The 23,806-nt window shown below is 35.3% G+C and overlaps 4 protein-coding genes across 6 annotated transcripts; 1 reads left to right on the top strand and 3 right to left on the bottom strand.

Annotated features, from left to right (window-relative positions):
• Nucleotides 1-99: 99 nt before the first annotated feature.
• On the top strand, nucleotides 100-8,733 carry LOC122400718 (tyrosine--tRNA ligase, cytoplasmic). 3 transcript variants are annotated; one of them, XM_043402320.1, is made up of 9 exons: nucleotides 100-131; nucleotides 5,815-5,858; nucleotides 6,400-6,786; nucleotides 6,858-7,120; nucleotides 7,201-7,416; nucleotides 7,492-7,686; nucleotides 7,771-8,035; nucleotides 8,108-8,249; nucleotides 8,327-8,733. In XM_043402320.1, the coding sequence occupies exons 3-9, from the start codon at nucleotides 6,410-6,412 to the stop codon at nucleotides 8,438-8,440; spliced, it is 1,572 nt and encodes a 523-aa protein (XP_043258255.1). In that variant the 5' UTR covers nucleotides 100-131; nucleotides 5,815-5,858; nucleotides 6,400-6,409; the 3' UTR covers nucleotides 8,441-8,733. The 3 variants fall into 3 exon arrangements, with proteins under 3 accessions (XP_043258255.1, XP_043258253.1, XP_043258254.1); XM_043402318.1 differs by lacking the exons at nucleotides 100-131; nucleotides 5,815-5,858 and adding an exon at nucleotides 5,938-6,011; XM_043402319.1 differs by lacking the exons at nucleotides 100-131; nucleotides 5,815-5,858 and adding an exon at nucleotides 5,938-6,067.
• A 406-nt stretch (nucleotides 8,734-9,139) lies between these two features.
• LOC122400901 (neuropeptide Y receptor type 2) lies at nucleotides 9,140-12,408 on the bottom strand. Its single transcript, XM_043402635.1, has 5 exons — nucleotides 12,310-12,408; nucleotides 11,828-12,237; nucleotides 11,525-11,750; nucleotides 11,260-11,462; nucleotides 9,140-9,439 (listed from the first exon to the last, which is right to left on the bottom strand). Exons 1-5 carry the CDS (start codon nucleotides 12,406-12,408, stop codon nucleotides 9,157-9,159), a joined length of 1,221 nt encoding a protein of 406 aa, XP_043258570.1. The 3' UTR covers nucleotides 9,140-9,156.
• Nucleotides 12,409-13,422: 1,014 nt separating this feature from the next.
• Nucleotides 13,423-17,321, bottom strand: LOC122400748 (zinc finger protein 271-like). The gene is made up of 7 exons (XM_043402373.1): nucleotides 16,673-17,321; nucleotides 16,501-16,603; nucleotides 16,101-16,429; nucleotides 15,656-16,024; nucleotides 14,694-15,048; nucleotides 14,306-14,610; nucleotides 13,423-14,234 (listed from the first exon to the last, which is right to left on the bottom strand). Exons 1-7 carry the CDS (start codon nucleotides 16,931-16,933, stop codon nucleotides 13,686-13,688), a joined length of 2,271 nt encoding a protein of 756 aa, XP_043258308.1. The 5' UTR covers nucleotides 16,934-17,321; the 3' UTR covers nucleotides 13,423-13,685.
• Nucleotides 17,322-17,883: 562 nt separating this feature from the next.
• LOC122400803 (thioredoxin domain-containing protein 15) lies at nucleotides 17,884-19,473 on the bottom strand. The gene is made up of 5 exons (XM_043402470.1): nucleotides 19,351-19,473; nucleotides 18,988-19,047; nucleotides 18,700-18,914; nucleotides 18,400-18,626; nucleotides 17,884-18,314 (listed from the first exon to the last, which is right to left on the bottom strand). Exons 2-5 carry the CDS (start codon nucleotides 19,031-19,033, stop codon nucleotides 17,960-17,962), a joined length of 843 nt encoding a protein of 280 aa, XP_043258405.1. The 5' UTR covers nucleotides 19,034-19,047; nucleotides 19,351-19,473; the 3' UTR covers nucleotides 17,884-17,959.
• Nucleotides 19,474-23,806: the final 4,333 nt, after the last annotated feature.

Below are 23,806 nucleotides of genomic sequence, written 5' to 3'. Positions count from 1 at the left end.
CTAGTGGTACCACTCCAACTTCCTGACCACGTCAACATCCCTGAGGACGATCCACGCTGGCAGCGCTACCTGGAGCCTGGAGCTCTTTTGCCCTAAATGCTACAGATGTGTTTATTGCTTTTTCTATATATGTAAGTCAGAGATGCCAGAAAAGCACCGCCGGGTGCACACGCACACATGCCAGATACGCGTACGTGAGCTCGTGGAGTTTCGGAAAGTCGACAAAGGCAAACTGACGCATGCCCTCTTTCTCGATTCTCCGAAGCTGCCCGAAGTAATTTCGGATCGCCTCGTGGGAGTCGAGAGAGCAAGGCTCACATTTGCCTTCTCGCTCTAAACAACTGAAATCCGACCTCCCGTCAACGGCATACGATTTGGATTCTCGACTGGCCAGGCATTTTTACTTTCCGACCTATGTAGGCGCACATAAGCAAAGTACCCATAATGAAAAAAAAATTTTGTAAAATTTATTTTACGGAAATACACGTTTTAAGACCTCCTGATCATATTTTAATTATTGAAAAAAAAGAAATTTTTTTTTATTCCCATGTATGAGCACACATATGTATATTATTAATACGATTTTTGAAAATCAAAATACTTTAAGATTGAAAATTAATAAATTAAAATGAGATTCCACTCTTTACCAGTATTGTGCACGCTGTGGTATTTTTCAATAAGAAGAGTTCTTACTTTTATAACATAAACAAAACAGTAGAATTAATAATTGCAGAAATTAATTAATAATGATTTTCCTCGATTGTTTTGAGATAACCGTATCAATTTGTTATGACAAACTAAATAGAACTAACTAGAAACAAAGGAAAAGTGATCCCGTTTGCCAGTTTAATACAAAGTATGGGTTGCATCTTAAATTTTAAAAGGACATAGTCGAATATTTTTAAAGGTACAAAACATAGCGTTTCATTGTAGAACAGTAACATAAGTTAGCAGGTAATGTCATAAAACTGTTTTTCCCAGCTATATCCCTTTTTAACTGAAGTATAAGGTAAAAAGTACGAGCTACAAGGTACGACTATCCGAAAATCGTTCACATTTTATCAATGTAAATGAAGCGGCCTTTCCATCAGAGTTAAATACAAAATTTTGTAATTTCTGTGAAAACAAAACTTTCAGTAAATGTACGTGGTGCTTGAAATTTTTATGTTTTGACTGTTTTTGTGAAAAGTACCATCCAGATTCATGTACTTCGTACATTGAAAATAACATATGTTAAATGTAATCGGTTAAATTTAACTTTAAAAAAAAATATTCGAAGGTCAGACAAAAATATAATGTCATATTTAGTGTACGATTAAAGTATGATTGAAAAAATAAAAAAAAAAGTTCAAGCAGGGTTCGAACCAGCAGAGCAGAAGAAGTTCGGAACTTGCAGGCAAAGACCTCATCACTCACGACACGCTAACTAGTGGTAAACATAGTTCTATTTCTGAAAATAAGTACCTGTAATAACTTTAATAATATCTCAAAGTAAAACCTAACCCAAAACCTGGTACCATTCCAACTTTTCCTTGTTAGAAACGAGTTTTCAATTTGTCTTAGCGAAAATCGCAATCACATTTTGCACATTATTCTAAAACATTTGTAGTATTCGTTTTCAATGCGATTTAAGTAAGCATGTAATGTATAAGATTTCATTTAATGTTTTCTTTTCTAGAGAAGATAGAGAAAAAGTTTATAAAATTTATGTGGACTGTTTGAAAACCCCGCGACATTGTACGAATGCGAAGACGAGTGAATGAGACGAGTGTGAATGAGAGAGAGAGAGAATGTATATAAACAGGCGGCGTGCCTAGCAGCGTGGATAAGAATAAGCGTAGCATAATCGAGAGCAGGTGTAACTCCAAGAGTGTAACGAAATTCCGAATAAGGTGTGTGCCGTAATAAATCTAAAGACCCTGTCTTATAAAAGTTACTGCAACAATTTCAGAAGTGGGATCGATATCCGAACTCAAGGACGCGGATATCATCGAAGATAGCGCGTCGCCATTCGCGAGTCCGGTACTCTTGGTAAGAAAGACGAGCGGGGAAGTCAGAATGTGCATAGACTACCGCGCTTTAAATAAAAACACCGTACGAGACAAGCATCCGTTGCCGAGAATTGACGATCAGCTGGATCAGCTTCAGGGAAACATGTATTATACTAGTTTAGATTTATTTAGCGGTTACTTTCAGGTGCCAATGAGCAAAGAGTCACGCGAAAAAACAGCCTTCACCACGCCGGATGGGCATTTCCAGTTTAAGCGTATGCCCTTCGGGCTTTGCAATGCCCCGGCTATTTTCCAGAGATTAATCTATGTAGTTTTAGCTAAATTATTATACCGCGTAGCCATGGCGTACCTCGACGATATCGTGATACCTTCAAAAGACATAGAGCAGGGGCTTGAGAGACTACGGCAGGTTTTCGAGGCGCTGAGGAGTGCGAATTTGACAATAAAGCTAGAGAAATGTCACTTTTTGAAAACCAAGTTCGAATACCTCGGATTCGAGATACAGACAGGCGTGATACGACCGGGTAGCAGAAAACTCCGAAGCGTTGAGTCGTTCCCTACTCCGGGAGATGTGAAAGCCGTGAGGAGCTTCGTAGGCTTAGCGAATTACTTCAGACGTTTCATTAGAAATTTCGCCGTTATTATGAATCCAATCACAGATTTGTTGAAAAAGGGTAGGGCGTTTAACTGGGGAGCAGACCAAGACACCGCGTTCCGGGAAATAAAACGAAGGCTTCTGTCGAGGCCTGTTTTAGCTATGTATAATCCTACTGCGGAGATCGAAGTTCAAACGGACGCGAGTAGTGGAGGACTCGGGGCGGTATTACTGCAGAAACAACCCGACAGGAAATGGCACCCAATAAGTTATTATAGTCGAAAGACGACGCCGGAAGAATCGAAATACCACTCGTATGAGCTGGAAGCTCTAGCAATTGTCTGCGCATTAGAAAGGTTTCGGGTATATTTAATCGGTATTGAATTTGTGATACGCACTGATTGTAATAGTCTAAAACTATTAGAAGGCAAGCGCGAGATGAGCCCACGAATCGCGAGATGGTTTCTCAAGCTATCCGAATTCAATTACCGAATCGAGTACCATAAGGGGGAACAAAATTCTGTCGCGGACGCACTCAGTAGAAACCCCGTCGAACCAGGCGAGGACGTACCACTAGCAGGACTACCCGTTTTAGGGGTTGACATCACCACCGACTGGGTTGCGGCAATGCAACGGGCGGATCCGCTCATTCTAAAAATCCGCGACCAATTAGAAGCAGGGGATCAGAAAACGCATAAGCAATTCACTATGTATAAGGCGCGCGTATACGAGACCACCCGAGGAATCTGGAGATTATACGTTCCAACCGATGTAAGATTTGATGTAGTATCCGATGCACACCGTGCAGTCGCACACCTCGGCGTGGACAAAACACTGGCGAAATTAGAAGAAACATATTATTTCCCTCACATGCGAGATTTTGTAACCCGTTATGTAAATAGATGCGTTCCATGTCTATATTATAAAACGCCGACAGGGAAAAAGGAAGGGTTGCTACACCCACTGTCGAAGGGAGATCGACCCTTCCATAGCGTACACATAGATCACTTAGGGCCTTTTAGAGTTACGACAGCGAATAACCGATATATCATTGCGCTAATCTGCGGTTTTAGCAAATACGCCGTTCTGAAGGCAGTAGAAGACAGCGGCGCAAACGACGCGATACAATTTTTGCGCGAAGTGTTGGCACACTACGGACGGCCCGAGCGTGTCATTTCGGATCGTGGCACCGCATTCACCGCGAAGGCGTTCGAAGAATTTTGCGAAGAACTCCGAATAACGCACGTAAAAATTGCAACTGCGACGCCAAGAGGGAATGGTCAAATCGAGCGTTTAAATAGGGTAATATTGCACTGCTTGGCGACGACCACGAAAGGGGTGGATTGCGACGATTGGGACCTCCGGCTACACGAAATACAATTTGCAATAAACAACACGCGCCACAGGGTCACGCAACGCACCCCGTTCGAGGTCGTATTGGCGTATCAAGTGTCAGGACCGAATGATAACCCGTTGATTCGCGAGATTAGAGAACTTAACTCAACTTTAGGAAACGAGGTGGAGCGTCGAAACGTTGCGGAACTCCTGGAAGAGAACCGCGATCGTATGCGCGAACAGTATGACTTACATAAAAGAAAAGCGCGTTTGTACGACAAAGGAGATATCGTTCTTATCCGAAGCGAGGCCACAGCGACCGGCGGAAGTCGCAAACTTAGCCCTAAATACCGCGGGCCCTATGAAATTAAAAAGGTTCTAGGCAACGACAGGTATCTTGTAGCCGACATTGAAGGCGAACAGCAGAGCAACAGAGAATACAGTGGCATAATCTCAGCGGACCGAATGAAAATGGTAGCTAAGGCAGGGAATTACCGACGTCCCGTTACACGACGCCAAATGGGATTAGAAACCGATTAACCATGATCCAGCAACGAGGGCGTTGATCGACTCAGGACGGCCGAACTGTGGACTGTTTGAAAACCCCGCGACATTGTACGAATGCGAAGACGAGTGAATGAGACGAGTGTGAATGAGAGAGAGAGAGAATGTATATAAACAGGCGGCGTGCCTAGCAGCGTGGATAAGAATAAGCGTAGCATAATCGAGAGCAGGTGTAACTCCAAGAGTGTAACGAAATTCCGAATAAGGTGTGTGCCGTAATAAATCTAAAGACCCTGTCTTATAAAAGTTACTGCAACATTTAATTCGTCCTAAGATTTATATGAAACATTTAAAAGATTTTATATACATTATGCCTATATATCGGAACAACTATGAAACAAGAGGTATAATCTGTAAGGAGTGTATGTGTGTGGCTAGGAGAACCGTTATCGTTTGCGTCGATAGGAGTGTTTAGTCTAAGCTAGAGTAGGTATCGAGTGAGGTGTTTAGGTTTAAGCTGAAATACGTTTTAGAAACTGCGTCTCGAACGTGCGTTTTGTTTAGATCATTATTATAAGATAGGAATAAGGAAGGGTCGACTTTGACTGCAGGAACGTCACTCTGTATCGAACGTTAGTCGAGAGCAATCACAGTTTTACGTTTACGTTTTATGTCTTTCTTTTATGTTCTTTATGTTAAATAGTTAGTAAATATTAAATAATATAATTACATCGTTACGTTTAGTGTTCACGTATTTGAATCCGTCCACACGCCTTTGAAATGAGAACATAAAACTTAAATGTAAAGTTTCATTTAAATTCATTCAGCTATTTATATTCAATCGTATTAATAATATACATATGTGTGCTCATACATGGGAATAAAAAAAAATTTCTTTTTTTCAATAATTAAAATATGATCAGGAGGTCTTAAAACGTGTATTTCCGTAAAATAAATTTTACAAAATTTTTTTTTCATTATGGGTACTTTGCTTATGTGCGCCTACATAGGTCGGAAAGTAAAAATGCCTGGGCAGTCGAGAATCTCGGCTCGAGAATCCAAATCGTATGCCGTTGACGGGAGGTCGGATTTCAGTTGTTTAGAGCGAGAAGGCAAATGTGAGCCTTTCTCTCTCGACTCCCACGAGGCGATCCGAAATTACTTCGGGCAGCTTCGGAGAATCGAGAAAAAGGGCATGCGTCAGTTTGCCTTTGTCGACTTTCCGAAACTCCACGAGCTCACGTACGCGTATCTGGCATGTGTGCGTGTGCACCCGGCGGTGCTTTTCTGGCATCTATGATGTAAGTACTCTGTTGTATTTACCTTGATATAAAGTTATAAAGCGAATATAAGAATAAATGTTCATAGATGTCGTTACTGCAGTTCCTGAAAAGAACTAATGTCAATACGTGGTACGTATCATCTTTGTGTACTACTCTTCACTAGGCGGCACAAATTAGTCTGGTCGATTGTACCTTAGGACATATTCATATGCCTGCGATTCGTCAGATCCGTGTGATTTCACGCTACACGAAATTTTGGAATTCGAATCGAAATTACACAGTGTAATTAGTTTCATTGGAATATTCAACTATTTAATATTACCGATAAACAGTTATCGGTAATAATTTGTTATAATCGTAATTTTAAGTCACTTTATTCTCAATAGCTGCCAAAGCATTTGTTCGTATTGAATCATTTTATATTTACTTGTCTTAACCGTTTTGTAACAATAAAATTGTGTTTGTTGTAAGATCATAGTATTAGATTGATTTTATCCGCTATTAAAATATTGTAATAAGAAAAAATAAAGATATAAATCTGATTATGCATTAAGTGGTTATGTCCATACGTTTGACAAGTTTGTTAGACACGTGGTCGGCATACTGGTGTCATTTGATTAAAGAATTGAGTTTTTTTACTTATTAAATATTTTATAAACTGTTTAAATAGAGTGACAAAAATGGTAGAATTAAAGTGGGAAGAAAAATATGAACTCATCACTAGAAATTTGGCTGAGTGGCTTGGTGATGAAAAACTTAAAAGTATTTTAAAGCAGCGAGATGTAAAAATCTATTGGGGTACTGCGACTACTGGCAAACCCCATATTGGCTACTTTACACCAATGTCCAAAATAGCAGACTTTTTAAGAGCTGGAGCAGAAGTTACTATATTATTTGCTGATCTTCATGCATACTTAGATAACATGAAGGCACCTTGGGAACTTCTTGAAGTTCGTACTCAGTATTACAAAGCAATTATCAAAGCAATGCTCAAGTCTATTGATGTACCTTTAGACAAACTAAAGTTTGTTACAGGAACTGATTATCAATTGTCCAAGTAAGAAATCACTTACAAATATATTAAATAAATTAAAAGATGTATTAATTAAATTTAATCTCTTGCTCAAGGGAATATACGTTGGATGTTTATCGTTTAACTTCTGTTGTAACTGAACACGATGCAAAAAAAGCTGGTGCTGAAGTAGTTAAACAAGTTGCTAATCCTTTACTCTCTGGATTATTATATCCAGGATTACAAGCTTTGGATGAGGAGTACCTTAAGGTTGATGCTCAATTTGGTGGTGTAGACCAAAGAAAAATCTTTACTTTCTCAGAAAAGTATTTGCCACTGCTTGGATATGAAAAGCGCATCCATTTAATGAATCCAATGAGTATATATAATAATGCCAAAATATTAAAAGTAAAATATATCTATTAAAGCTAGAACAATAAAAAACATGTTTTATTTTAGTTCCTGGATTGCTGGGATCAAAAATGTCCTCCTCCGAGGATGACTCCAAGATTGATCTTTTAGACAATCCTGCAGCAGTTAAAAAGAAGTTAAAGAAAGCATTTTGTGAACCTGGCAATGTTACCAACAATGGAATTCTTTCATTTATCAAGCATGTTATATATTGTTTGTTAAAAGAAGGAGAATCTTTTAACGTACCAAGAACTTCTGAATTTGGTGTGTATAACTTTCAACATTTCCTCCAGTTTATTGGAATATAAGGTTTTATCAACAATGAGTATTCGTGCGTAGGTGGAGATATATCGTTTGACAAATACGAGGATTTGGAGAATGCATTCGCTAAAGAAGAAATTCATCCTGGGGATCTAAAAAATGCAACTGAAGTTTACATTAACAAACTTTTGGGTCCAATTAGAAAAGAATTTGAGGCAAATTCAAAGTTACAATCTTTGGCGAGTCGCGCATATTCTCCTCCACAAAAGCAAAGTAATATTTAAAATATAAAATAAGACAATTGAATGACGACTTATTAGGTTAAACAACAATATGAAATTTGTGTTAAACATTTAGAAGCTGTAGAAGAATTAACACCAGCTCGGCTAGACATTAGAGTTGGGAAGATAGTTGAAGTATCAAAACATCCTGATGCGGATTCACTTTATGTAGAAAAAATAGATTTAGGGGAATCTACTGGGCCTCGTACAATAGTCAGCGGTCTTGTAAATTATGTACCATTGGAAGAAATGAAAGATAGAATGGTAGTTATTCTAGCAAACTTGAAACCAGCAAATCTGAGAGGCATACAGTCTCATGGAATGGTTCTATGTGCATCAGTGTATGTTTCAGTTCAATTAATGGCTTTTTTTCATTGCATCATACATTTTCTTTAATCTCACTTTAATTATAGAGATTTACCTACAAAACAAGTTGAACCATTGAGACCCCCAGTAGATAGTACTCCGGGCGAAAAAATTGTTGTGGAAGGATATGAAGATGGATCACCAGATGCTGTACTTAATCCAAAGAAGAAAGTGTGGGAAAAATTACAAGTACTTTTATTACTTTTTGTATTATGAAATCAAAAGTTGCACGCGTATAATCCATTAAAATTTAATTTTTCATACAGGTTGATCTTGTAGTAAATGGTAATGGAGAGGCATCTTGGAGCGGAAATCTTTTATTCACTGCAAGCGGTGGGAAACTTACAACTGACACTCTTAAAAACGTAACAATTAAATAATCCATTTCAAATATTCAGGTATCTGAGCATTTTCATTTTTTACTCGTAAAAGGACAGATGATAATTCAATATTTTAAACAGAAGTGCTTAATATTTAAATATATGTTTTCTATTTTACTTTATTGTTAGCATTACGGTTTTGTATTTCCCAAATGTAAGTACAGTCCCAAAAATAAATAAGCGCGTTGTTGCAAGAGATTTTATATAGAGTGGTTACATACAGATGGTAATCTTTTTAGTTGGTGATTCTACAAGTTATAATAAGACGAAAATGAAGAATAACGAAATTGTGTTCGCGATATTTTTACATTTCAATGAAGAAAGTAGTGTATTAACAAAAATTTTGAAAAACTTATTGTTATAGAAAAATATATTTTGCACCTTTCATGATTACTTTTTAAACCATAATTTAAAAAAATAATATTTATTGAGTTTCTCCATCTGATTCTGTAAAGAAAAAGAAACAAAGAAATTTTGATTTTTTAGCATATTTTCAGCATTATTAATTTAGACACGAAGACTAAAATAATCTTTTTATTTTTGGTGTTTCTTTTAATCTGACTTGTAGAATCACCCTTAAAAGTAAACGCCTTGTAAATTTATTAGAAGATATTTCGTAATATATTTATTCTGCTCTTGCTGTACTATGTAATAAATTATTTATCATGCATTCGTTTATTGATACTATTGTAGTTACAATATCAAATTAAATTGTATTAGAATGTAAATTTGTGCATATGGATAGTAGATGAAATGTTTGGTATTTTTCTTTCACTATAGTTAATTCGTATACAAGGAGATCGTGGCCTTAAACAATGAAAACGGTCCGATTTTAATAATGAAACACTACATGGTTTCAATTCCTCCTGTATCTTTTTACGGATAAGCCAAGATATAACAGGGCACAATGCTAATTCTTTTTTTAAAGAACTACTGCTACAGCCATATAATAAAGGATTTACTGCTGCATTAACCAATACCAGGTATCTGCTAATATACCTGCAATGCAAATTATAGTATTACTAGCTTTTGCCCACGGCTTCGCTCGTACAGGAAACCGTTTAGTTCCCTCGGAAATAGATATTGTTTCAATATAAAACCTTTTAAGCCCCCATTCACCTCTATAGAGTTTTAATTTTATGTCATGTCGCCATCTTACATTTCAAAATTGATACCATTTTCGTAATTAACGTCTCAAAAGACCTTTATAACGACACCCATACCGATATTTAGGCGTATTTACACCATTCCAACGGTTTAGTGATAAGATAATAATTACGTACTTACATGTTAAATTTGAAGTTTCTAGATCCATTTACAGAAATAAGACAACATTAATGCGAAATAAGTGTATCAATAAGCATTTAGACCAAGTATCAGGTAAATCCGACCACTAACAAAATATGTCCCATACAAACGTTGCAACCCCTTTTCGCCCCTTCAGAGGTTGAATTTTTTAAAGAATCGGAATAAGTGTGATTAATTATGTCAAAGAGCATTAAGACCAAGTTTCAAGTAAATCCGACCACAAATAAAATATTCTTCATACGAACGTTGCAACCCCTTTCCACCCCTTTAGGGGTTGAGTTTCGGAATATCCTTTCTTATTATTTGTATACATCATAAAGGAAACCTCAGCTTTTTATGTCCAAGGGCTTAGCCTGGGCGTTGATGAGTCAGTGAGTCAGACCTTTCATTTTATACACAGGGTGTTCGGTCACTCTTGAGAAAAATTTTAATCGGGGATTTTAGAGGTCAAAATAAGACGAAAATCAAGAATACCAATTTGTTAAAAAGTTATTAACGTTTAAAGTTCCGCCCGTACTGGATTTTTTTCTCGAAAATGCGTAGGATTTCGGGGGTATGTCTATTCACCAAAAATGATTGTAATTGACCCCCGCAACCGAAAATAATTTTTCCAGAACGATTTGAAAACCTTTTTTCGCCGAAAAATTTCTGCACCTACCCGATTTTTTTTCTCGAAAATAGATAGGATTTCGGGGGCATGTGTATTCACCAAAAATGATTGTAATTGACCCCCGCAACCGAAAATAATAATTGTTAATAACTTTTTAACGAAGCCTCCATCAACAAATTGGTATTCTTGATTTTCGTCTTATTTTGGCCTCTAGAATCCCTCATTAAAATTTTTCCCAGTGGTGGCCAAAAACCCTGTATACATGTATAGATTTATACTACTTCATGTTTTAGGTTGGGGGCATACGAGCGTTAAAACGACATGCGTTGCGACGGACGTTACAACGTCCGTTGTAGAAATACATTATTGTATATTAGAGACCACAAACTGCGAACGTGCGTCGCTTTCAACGTCCGTTGCAACGTGCGTTGATTTTCCATCGACGTTCCTATGTATCTATTTATGCTAGAACGCTCGTTGGGATACGTCGAGGCACGTTTTCCTTTGTTTTGAAACAAATGAAGCAGACCACACGAGCGTCGAACTTCTTAGGTGGCTATCGTGATAGTTCTACATTTAGCCTTATTTCGTTAAATTTCATGCCTTACGCAAAAATGACCGGTAATATTGTTGATGGAGAATTGTTAATCAATGAAGTCCAAAAAAGAGAGTTATTATGGAACACCTCTAAGGGGGACTGCAAAGATAAAAATAAAATATCTGCAACGTGGAATGAAATATGTGTGTCTTTATTACAAAATCTTCTGCCGTTTCTTGGCCAACTGACGCAAAAGTAGCAACGCTTGTGTGAATGGAGTTGTAACGGTCGGGAAATCGACGTCCGTTGCAACGCACGTCGTTTTTACGCTCGTGTGCCCCACAGCTTTAGAGAAATATTTACCAGAGTGGGTACATAGCTTCTGCTTGTCCAGGTTTAGGTGTTTCCTTTAGTAATTGTGCCCTTCTGATTATTAAAGCAGTGAACGGTGCACGACATATGATGAATGCCAAAACTATAAATGCCAGGATTTGTGCTACTCTTCCTTTGTATTTTATTATAATAGGATATTTGCTCCTCAATGCTTGTGATTCATAGCGATCTAACTGTAATAGATTGTACAAAATTATAGTTTTATATTAGACACAAAAAGAATGTAAACTAATACCTTGATAAGAATAGCTGAATAACATATTGCCATAATGGCTAATGGTGCCCAAACACTCAAACCCGCAAAAATATGCCAGTATGGATAGACCAGCGCGGTGTCCTCAGTGCAATATGTTTCTAAATAATTTTTCCATTGCCTTTCATAATATCGTCGAAAATAGGCTAAGGGAAGGGCAACAACTATACCAGAAATCCAAGTAGCAAATAGTAAAATACGTGTCGTCCTTCAACATAAAAGTATAACGATGTATACACGTCCTTTGTATAAACTTTTGATGCTATTGATATTTTATAATACCACCTTCTTGTCAGTTTTCCAGAACAGTTGAAGACAATCGCCGAAACGCGATCATAACTGATTGCGCTCAAATTAAAAACAGCTACAAGAGTTAGAGCATGCACCAGTAATCCATCCAAATGACAAGCAATATCCCCCAAAATATAGTTCTGAAATATGTCTATGCAGAAAAACATCCATGGACATATCAAACAAGTGGCCAGATCTGCAATACACATATTCACAATTAAGAGATTTGTTGTAGTCCGCAGAGACTTTTCCTTGACTATCACGTAGATTAAACCGCTATTGGCTAATGATCCAATTATGATGATTGGTAAAGTACTGAGAATTTTCAGAATCACTTCCCACGTAGGTCTTATTTCCCAAATTTCCGAAGGAAACTGATGCTTGCTAGTGTCGATGTCTTCCCACTAAGAATTCACCAATTCATCAGTTATATCGCAAATACATCATAGGGTAAATTGTTTAATCAAAAGTCATACTTCCGAATTAATAGTGGTGACTTCGTACTTGTGTTTTACATGATAATTCCATTGGACGTCTAAAATAATACTTCTATTCAGAAAATCTAGAAACTCCATGTTATTATACCGCAAAAACGACATGAATTCTGATAGAGTACTGGTACAAGACGTAATCTAGGTACAACAGATGGTCCATTAGCATTAAAAGTAAGCCTGTTTGCACAGCTCTATCGACGAAGTTGCTGATGAACTCTAGAAATATTAAGCTTAAAGAAAAAATCTAGATTGTAGATGGATCACTGATTATTTGAACAATGTTTTTATTTCTTATGTTTTATTTAATTACAAACGTGTACACAAAGTGCACGAAAGTATTCTATACAGACATTTATACTTCGTACAATAATGTATAATAAATTTTCGCCATGGTTGAAGTAATTCATCTTTGTTTATATACAAGTATATAAATTTGGCACGTTTAAAGAAAAAGAAAAATTTGTCTAGTTGTATTATTCTTCATATTTTATATTTTATAATAGATTCTTCGTATTATTTGTACTTGGCAGATTACTTTCTAATCAGTCATATCCAGAATTATCCGGATAAATATCTTATAATTTTCAAAAGGTAAAATATATCTTCTTTTTAATATATGGAAACTATACAAATTATGATTTCAATATATAAATGAATTTGTTTCATTCAGTGATAAAAAATACTATCTTTTTAAATGAATAAAATTAATTAAAATTATTGATTCTTTATAAAACAGTTTACACAAATACACCTATATTTCTATAGATATAAATTTTAACACTATTAGAAATTAAATTAATGTTAAAATTAATCTTTGATTTTTGTTAGATTTTTTCTTCTTTCTACCTAAAACCAAAATTGTATTTTGTAATTTCATTTTACTATGCACTCTTGTTGGTATTATCATTACATAGTTAAAAATTAAGAAGCGAAAAATCGTTTCGTAATTACAACCACAATAAAACAACTGTTAAAACAAATCACCAATTAAATAATATAAATTTGATTTACTTTAATATATTAAATAGGCACAATAAAACTATAAGTTTTTTTCATAATACAATTGATATTCGCATTTAACACTTTCTGTTCGCATAATATCTAGGAAGATATATAAATCCGTAGTATGTTATTTACAAACAAATACTATCAATCCTAGTCACAGCAGTTCATATTAGAATATCGCTTGTTCAGCCTTAGAACTAAAGTTTTATAATAATTCAATGGGTGAATAGAAATTTTGTTGATAGTTTTTGAACACTACGTAAAATAGGGAATCATCAGTCATCATATTTATCGATATATTGAACAATATTAAACTACAATTTATAACAAATATTTGACTAGCTTTCATAGTCTCATTCCGTGTCTTCGGCTTCCGATGATTGTGCAACGGGAAGTGGCGATGGGATAACCAATTCATCCTCCTCAACTTCTTCTGTAAGCAAAAAATCTTCCCCTTCGTGAACTTCTTCCTCCCTAGCTGGCTCCGGCGGAGCTAGTACATCTTGACCATGCTGTTTCAAGTGGTCTTTCAGCGCAAATGCTCTACCATATGATGCACCACAAATATAACAACTAAACTTCAAATTATTGTCTTTTTTGTGAGTTTGGATATGAGCACGTGCGGCGTAAAGTGACGCAAACGGTCTAGAACATTCTGTGCATCGAAAAGGCTTTGTATGACTGTTTTTGTGGCCTGCTAATTGAACACGTGTTTTGAAAGTTTTCGGACAATACGGGCATGTGTAAGCACGCTCTTCTCCGTGTGTGAGTAAATGATGATTGTATACGGAAGAAGCTTTGAATCTCTTGCCACAGTGTTGACATCCGTAAGGTCTGACTCCGGTATGTGTTCTCATGTGCAAGGTCAAACAGTAGGAAACTCGAAATGTTTTACCGCACACCTGTTACGATAGATTATTTTTTTATGTGAATCAGAATTTTGTAAGAACTGTATTTCTTTCGCTATACTCACTTCGCACGCGTGTGGTTTTTCTCCAGTGTGAATGCGCTCGTGTTTCACTTTCTCATGAGGTCTTGTAAATCTACGACCACAGTGCTGACATTGATAAGGCTTTTGACTTTCTAGAGGTTCAACAGTTGTAGTTTCTGTGGTAGGTGGCGTCGGTGAATGAGATTGACTAAATTCCGTGTGCACCGCAGCATGCATCGCTAAACTATCAGCAGAATCAAATTTTCTATTGCAAACTGTACACGTTACAGAGTCACCGGAATGCAATGACATATGTGCTTCTTTGTATGATTCTGCTAACGTTTTACCTACAAATAATTAATACGTAATAAGAGCAAATAGTTACTAAAATCAGATAATGAACCATGACTAAATGGAAAGTCATTATTACCACACTCAGGGCAAGTGAATGTCGCACTAGGTGTTCCCTCCGGTGCGTCAACGTGTCTTGCTCTGACTGGCGCGTGCATTCGAGAATGTAAACGCAAGCTTTTGTGCGAACAAAACTCTGTACCACAGGTTTCACACACAAAAGTTTTCTGATTTGGATCTGGTTCACCTTCATGTACCTTTGCGTGTAGCTGTAACGCTTTTGGTGTTGCGAACGTTTGATCACAATTATCACAACGATTATGACCGTGTAGACACGCATGTACTCGAAAATTTCCTAGTTTTGAAAACTGCTGAAGGCACTGATTACATCTGTACATTCTCAATGGTGCTTCTGCTAATCTCTTCTCACGTACCTGTAATTAATTTTCATGATTTAATAACATTCAGCTGTTAGGATTTAAGAGAAAATACATCCTGTGAAAAAACCTGGCCCTACTATTCGAGGATAGATGCGCATAAAACCGCATTCTTTCACTAAACATAATGTATTTCTAAATATTGTTCTCTCTCCGCTAGCGGTGACAGTGCATTTAGATTAATGCGACCAGGATTTTCCTCACTGATGTATAGTAACTCGCATTAATATTCAGACATTATGGTGTTTTGTACATAAACATAATATGAAACTAACGAATTAATATAATAAATAATAAAAGAAATAATATCTATTTAATAATATTTTTACACCAAGAATATATGTACATAGGTAATTTCAGTAATTTGTTGGGTATATTCAATCATAATAATCATAATTTGATACTTTAAGAAGAATTGAATTATTTGCTGCAAGTAATGAAAATTTCGAAATTTGAAGTAAATATATAAAAATACTTATAAAAATATTAACTCATTTAAAAAGAATTAATTCGCTAAATCAATATTAATTTTGCATACAAAACTGTAATGCATGGAGTATCATGATGTTCAAATATGTGCTGGTTACTGTAAGGTTTCTCATACTTTTACTCCTTCCACATTAGAAAAGAACTTCTCAATCATTGGTGCCTTTGTAGATTGCAGCGGTGTTTGAGCTGCAGTTCTGTCCCAAAACCTTTCTATTTGCACTACTTTTCGTGTATACAGTCTTCCTTCACTGTCTATGCATTCTTCTGTACGAAGAGTATTCATGCCTTTTCTATTTCGCGTGTTAACTACATTTCCAGATTCTGATGTTAAAGCATTAGATGCAGATACTGTAGGTAAATCATCCAATTGATCAGCTATTTCAAGTAATACTTCTTGTCCATCGTGATATTGTTTTATGTGTTCCACAACAGAATTAAAACTCATGTCACAACTAGTACAGCTATAAACAGCTTCTGGTTCCATCTGTAAGCATGAAACATCATGCATTTGGTACTTTATAAGAGTTTCATCTGTATTTAATGGATATTTTAATTTGTACCTCGCAAAGTTCTTGCTTCACATGCAACAGTCCATCTTCATCTAGTTCACCCACATCATTTATATGATCCATATTTATCAAAGCACCCGTGTTTCCATCAAGAAGTTCTGAGCCATCGGGTAAAATAGTGATTACATTTTTATTTCTGTTTTTATCATCTGACTCTGAAGCAGTAATAGTTACTAGCTGATTTTGAATTAAAGACTTTCCTTCTGCTTTGTTAGTGGTATTAGGAACTCTTTCAGTTATCTCAAATTCTAGAGAATTTTTCTCCATTTGTGTTTGCTCTATTTCTTCAGTTTCCATTTTTTCTATGACTTTAATTTCTCCTGATATTTTTGTTAGAAGGAATAATCAAATAAACAGAATTAACATATATTAAATTAAAATTTCTACACACCATTTTCATCAACTTGTATTGTTTGGGGCCCACCAACTATCATAATTCCACTGTCATTTACAGTTGCTAGAAAACTTTGGTCTATTTCTTCAACATTTGTGCTCTAAAATTAAAATTGTCATGCAAAAACTAAAATACTTGCAAACATAGAAACTTTTATTTTGGTTCAAACCATTAAAACCTCCGTATCTGGTTCTGATTCTTGACGAGTCTCTTGCCTAGGTTCATGCTCTGATTCAGGTGGTTCTTCTGAATCAACACTTTGTCCACACCGATCCAAATGTTGAATGAGTGCCATGACCGAGTCAGAACGCTGGGAACAACCAGGACAATATAGGTTGTCTGTCATACTTAATAAATGGTACTTTAATGACTGTGGACTGTTAAATGTTTCACCACAACACATTGGACAAACAAGGTTTAATGATCCCATAACTTTTTCGTTTAAATTTGACCTTATACGGGGTCTTTGTTGACCCTAATCTGACCCTCTACTATAATATTAACCTAACTTGATTTTTACGTTCGTTTACTCTAGCCTTAATTAAAAAACTGAGCCGGCTTCTAGCTGTTAAGATCCTAACCTGATGATGAATCACAAAAATCAGTAAAATTGCATAAACGTATCCAGAGACAGAACAATATCATATTTTTCCCACAGAGGACTTAATTTTCCCGAACAAAGTCTACTTATTCCTAATCAATTACGTTACACGAAAATAAATAACACCTCGATCTCGCAATAACAAAACTCATTAGAGACGAACTTCAGCGCAAACAAATGCCGCACACAACAATCATGAAGTTAGGGAAGTGATAAGTGAATCACGAAGTCGGCCATTACATATCAGCTTAGTGTAGAACTATCGAGGTCAAATTCGAGCTTCATTTACGAAATACATTATCATTTTACTGCGATGTGAATATTCACAATTCTATCGTATGTACCTCGATTTTTGAATATATTATATTGTACGTGTTGCAATATGAAGTTATTGATACTAGTTGAAAGTGAATTGGATACTCAATTGACAAAAGGAGCGTGGAACATAAGGTTCCGTTTAAATAACCTATAATTACGAAACTTCCTGTCATTTTAAAGGCAAATTATTTATTGACAAATTTTTGACTTTATATTAAAAAAAGTATTATTAATAATTGAATTATTAATTTTTATCGCAAATTTTGATAAGATTATTTTATTTTTAAATATATACGAAGCTATTGTACACTAATATATGAATTAACATACAAAATCAAATAATACAAGGTATTATGGATAATGATGAACCAGTTTTCTAAACAATATTTATACTACTTATTTATTAGAGTATATTTACATTGTCTTAATTAACAATTACCACAAATATTATCACGTAATTTAATCTTTTAATACCACGAGTTTGTATTTTAAACCATGTAGTTTTACATGGAACAACAAATAGTCTCTTTTAATGTCTTAATCAGCATGCTCATGTTGTGCATTACTTTCGCGCCACGTATTCTGGACTAATTCTACAAATCGCTGCCACCATCTACTTTGCAATGTAAAATAAATAGCACATGCAGCGATAAAGACCCATGAAAGGACTAGACAATAATCTGTTTCATTTGAAGGTATACTGGAAACAGGACCAGAAGAATCTGAAGACGTAACATATAATGTTCCATTTGGTTGTAGATTAGTTATGTGCGTTATAAATCTTGCAAAAAATTCTAGAGTGTAGACAGTATTGTTAAATTTTGCCACTGGTTTCCCATTGTGAACAAGCATCAGTGTGGGAACGCCAACAATTCCATACTGGGCATTGAAGCTGTAAGAACAATAAAATGTTAATTTTACATGAAATATGTTCATTATGTTACTTTCAAATGTAATGTAACAGTTTAAAGCATTACTGTTGGTATTTTATAGCATCAATTGCTACTGCTTTGAGATGTGGAAACGAACGTGGTAATGCATTGAAATGTGGTGCAGCTTGACTACTAAATATACACCATCTTGCATAAAATAATACTATTACACATGTTCCTGGTAACAGTTTACTTTCCTTATTATTTATGCTTCTATTTGTTAGGCCAGGTTCTAAGATTAATAATTTCATTAGCCTGGTTACATTGACAAGCTGTAACAGTTAATATATATAATTATTTTTGTATATTTTATAAATAAAATATTCAACTACTTTGAAATCTTACTTCTACTGGCCCATAAACTTTATCCATCAAGCAATTAACTTTAGTGGTGTTAGAGGTAGAATTGTTCATTGTCACATTGGATTCAACAGTTTTATTCTCCTCTACAGTTTTTTCTTCGTTTGGATCAGGCTCGGGTCCTTGATCCGGATTTTTAAAAAGGATTGCTTGTGTTAACTCGCATTTGTCCATCCGACCGAAGACATTTATCATTTGTGCTAAACAAATGAAGAAAATTAAAATCTGCTTGCTACTGGTGAATCGTGGAAAAACTATCATGGCTTGTCTTACCTAAAATTACGATAAATAAACACAAGTTCCTCGTAGAAGCGTACATCTTATGCACATAACCTAAAAATCGCACGCGCGTTTTTGTCAAGAATTGAAAGTAAGTGCATTAAATTTATGAATAATTTAAATGTCTTTACACAGACGCAAGATATTTAACGAACAATCATAGTAACGACATGATTTACAGCATAACACTCATGACAAACAAATTTGTGCATTATTTTCATTTTGATCCCCAATCGTAGAACAGACAAGTAATCGACTTTAATCGATTGTTAAAGTCTCGAATAGTGATACCAGGCGAGAAGAACTTTTGGGAATTTCTCCTCCGATTGGGAATGGGAGTGAGGGAATATAACTTACAGTCTATCCAAGAGAAGAAGGCTCACGAGTGTTTACATCCCTATCGCACTTATACAGTTGGTTCACTCCCACAATTTTTGTTTCCTTCGAGGTTTCATGTGAATACACCATCAATACAACCAGAGATGCCAGAAAAGCACCGCCGGGTGCACACGCACACATGCCAGATACGCGTACGGGAGCTCGTGGAGTTTCGGAAAGTCGACAAAGGCAAACTGACGCTAACCCTCTTTCTCGATTCTCCGAAGCTGCCCGAAGTAATTTCGGATCGCCTCGTGGGAGTCGAGAGAGAAAGGCTCACATTTGCCTTCTCGCTCTAAACAACTGAAATCCGACCTCCCGTCAACGGCATACGATTTGGATTCTCGAGCCGAGATTCTCGACTGCCCAGGCATTTTTACTTTCCGACCAATGTAGGCGCACATAAGCAAAGTACCCATAATGAAAAAAAAATTTTGTAAAATTTATTTTACGGAAATACACGTTTTAAGACCTCCTGATCATATTTTAATTATTGAAAAAAAAGAAATTTTTTTTATTAGTCCCATGTATGAGCGTACATATGTACATATATTATTAATACGATTTTTCAAAATCAAAATACTTTAAGATTGAAAATTAATAAATTAAAATGAGATTCCACTCTTTACCAGTATTGTGCACGCTGTGGTATTTTTCAATAAGAAGAGTTCTTACTTTTATAACATAAACAAAACAGTAGAATTAATAATTGCAGAAATTAATTAATAATGATTTTCCTCGATTGTTTTGAGATAACCGTATCAATTTGTTATGACAAACTAAATAGAACTAACTAGAAACAAAGGAAAAGTGATCCCGTTTGCCAGTTTAATACAAAGTATGGGTTGTATCTTAAATTTTAAAAGGACATAGTCGAATATTTTTAGAGGTACAAAACATAGCGTTTCATTGTAGAACAGTAACATAAGTTAGCAGGTAATGTCATAAAACTGTTTTTCCCAGCTATATCCCTTTTTACCTGAAGTATAAGGTAAAAAGTACGAGCTACAAGGTACGACTATCCGAAAATCGTTCACATTTTATCAATGTAAATGAAGCGGCCTTTCCATCAGAGTTAAATACAAAATTTTGTAATTTCTGTGAAAACAAAACTTTCAGTGGCACAGAACGTTTTTTCTTGATGCTCTATCGATGGATCCATCGTATGTCACATTTCGTTCAAGGGCACATTTGACCCCCTTATTCGGCTATACCCTTTACGTGGTGTTTGAAATTTTTATGTTTTGACTGTTTTTGTGAAAAGTACCATCCAGATTCATGTACTTCGTACATTGAAAATAACATATGTTAAATTCAATTTAAAAAAAAAATATTCGAAGGTCAGACAAAAATATAATGTCACATTTAGTGTACGATTAAAATATGATTGAAAAAATAAAAAAAAAGGATTTGTTTTGGCAGGGTTTGAACCTACAGAGCAGAAGAAGCTCGGAACTTGCAGGCAAATACTTTGTCATTCACGCCACGCTGGTTGTTGAGTGTATTTCTATTTCTGAAGATAAGTATCTGTAATAACTTTAATAATATCTCAAAGTAAAACCTAACCCAAAACCTGGTACCATTCCAACTTTTCCTTGTTAGAAACGAGTTTTCAATTTGTCTTAGCGAAAATCGCAATCACATTTTGCACATTATTCTAAAACATTTGTGGTATTCGTTTTCAATGCGATTTAAGTAAGCATGTAATGTATAAGATTTCATTTAATGTTTTCTTTTCTAGAGAAGATAGAGAAAAAGTTTATATAATTTTTTTTATATAAAATTTAATTCGTCCTAAGATTTATATGAAACATTTAAAAGATTTTTTATACATTATGCCTATATATCGGAACAACTATGAAACAAGAGGTATAATCTGTAAGGAGTGTATGTGTGTGGCTAGGAGAACCGTTATCGTTTGCGTCGATAGGAGTGTTTAGTCTAAGCTAGAGTAGGTATCGAGTGAGGTGTTTAGGTTTAAGGTGAAATACGTTTTAGAGACTGCGTCTCGAACGTGCGTTTTGTTTAGATCATTATTATAAGATAGGAATAAGGAAGGGTCGACTTTGACTGCAGGAACGTCACTCTGTATCGAACGTTAGTCGAGAGCAATCACAGTTTTACGTTTACGTTTTATGTCTTTCTTTTATGTTCTTTATGTTAAATAGTTAGTAAATATTAAATAATATAATTACATCGTTACGTTTAGTGTTCACGTATTTGAATCCGTCCACACGCCTTTGAAATGAGAACATAAAACTTAAATGTAAAGTTTCATTTAAATTCATTCAGCTATTTATATTCAATCGTATTAATAATATACATATGTGTGCTCATACATGGGAATAAAAAAAAATTTCTTTTTTTTCAATAATTAAAATATGATCAGGAAGTCTTAAAACGTGTATTTCCGTAAAATAAATTTTACAAAATTTTTTTTTCATTATGGGTACTTTGCTTATGTGCGCCTACATAGGTCGGAAAGTAAAAATGCCTGGGCAGTCGAGAATCTCGGCTCGAGAATCCAAATCGTATGCCGTTGACGGGAGGTCGGATTTCAGTTGTTTAGAGCGAGAAGGCAAATGTGAGCCTTTCTCTCTCGACTCCCACGAGGCGATCCGAAATTACTTCGGGCAGCTTCGGAGAATCGAGAAAGAGGGCATGCGTCAGTTTGCCTTTGCCGACTTTCCGAAACTCCACGAGCTCCCGTACGCGTATCTGGCATGTGTGCGTGTGCACCCGGCGGTGCTTTTCTGGCATCTCTGATATAAGGATAATAGAATTTCCTTGGGGATTACGGAATCTAAAAACAAAAATTTCTATTATGGAATTGGAGACACGCGTATTGATTTTGAATTAATATATAAAATGTTAATTTTATATAGAATTAACTTATTTGATACATTTTTTTAGACATGTTTCTAATATTCCAATTGTAAATAATGATTATATTTATGTACAATAAAATTTGTAATTCTTTCAAATTTCTTTTCATGAAATTAGTGCTTCGTATCGATCCTTTTGTAGTTAATGCTATTACTATAGGTTCATTGAAACTTTTTAAAACAATATGGCTACATTGGCGATACGATCAAAGGAACCGACGTGAAGTGGACCAACTCTATAAACTATAGTTATACTCTTATTCTCGGAATAATCTACGACTCATAAGTTCTTCTCGCCTGGTATCACTGATCTTGAATTTTAAGATTGCGACGGTTGATTGTTTTGTGTATACAGATGTTACACCGGAGATGGAATGTCATAAGGAATCTGCTTCTGTACTTAGACATACTAATGCATAAGCAATTATTGTGACAATGTGGTGATTGTCATCTTTAACCTCTTGTTTTAAGATTTAATTTGTGACTGCGTGTATGTACCATAATTAGCCAGTGAATTTATTATGCGCAGAAACAAACGCTCAGTCGGATAAAAGATGGCGGAATCGCGAGAAGAGAATCCGAAACATTAATTCGTTTAAAAGCATCAAATATTAATCAGTTATACAGAATGTACAGAATTTAGTTTTAGTATGAGTGGGATTGTTTTTGTCATATTTGGGCCATAATCTGTATCATGTTTGGCTCATAATATGGAGTGTTGCAACACAGTCGATTTTATCACGAGCTATGCTGAGCGAGAGGCAATAAAGCTGCGAGCGAAAATAGAGATAAAGTTTATTTAATTTTTTTTACATAAAATTTAATTCTTCCTAAGATTTATATGAAACATTTAAAAGATTTTTTTATAAATAACGCCTATGTATCGGAACAACTATAAAACAAGAGGTATAATCATTATTATCCATAGGCTGATTATAGTCAAAGTTTAACCGGACTTTGAAATGAGAACATAAAACGTAAATGTAAAATTTCATTTAAATTCATTCAGCCATTTATACTCAATGTATTAATAATATATCTGTATTAATAATATACATATGTAGAAGTCAGCGGAGGCAGACAGAAGTCAGTAGTAATCGTTATGCGTTGTCAGAAATATAAGCAGAAGCCAGCAGAGGCCAGCGGAGATCTGTAGGAAAATTCAAAAGTAAATGTAGTCGTACCTTATACGTCGTACTTTTTACCTTATACTTCAGGTAAAAAGGGGTATAACTGGGTAAAAGAGTTTTATGGCATTACCTGCTAACTCAAGTTACTGTTCTAAAATTAAATGCTATGTTTGTACCTGAGAAAATATTCAGCTATATCCTTTTAAAATTTATAATCCGACCCATACTTTGTATTAAAATGGCATATAATATTTAGTTCGTCAAAACAAATTGATTCGGTTATGTCAAAACATATCGAGGAAAATCATTAGTAATTAATTTCTGTAAAAATTAATTCTTTTGTTTTGTTCATATTATAAAAATAAGAACACTTCTTATTGAAGAATGCTACAGCGTGCACGATACTGGCAAAGAGTGGAC

Source organism: Colletes gigas, unplaced genomic scaffold (genome assembly GCF_013123115.1).
Source record: "Colletes gigas isolate AHSC1104 unplaced genomic scaffold, ASM1312311v1 Colletes_gigas_Sc00020, whole genome shotgun sequence".
In the NCBI taxonomy this organism is placed as follows: Eukaryota; Metazoa; Arthropoda; class Insecta; order Hymenoptera; family Colletidae; genus Colletes; species Colletes gigas.
This window is presented reverse-complemented; position numbering and strand designations above follow the sequence as displayed.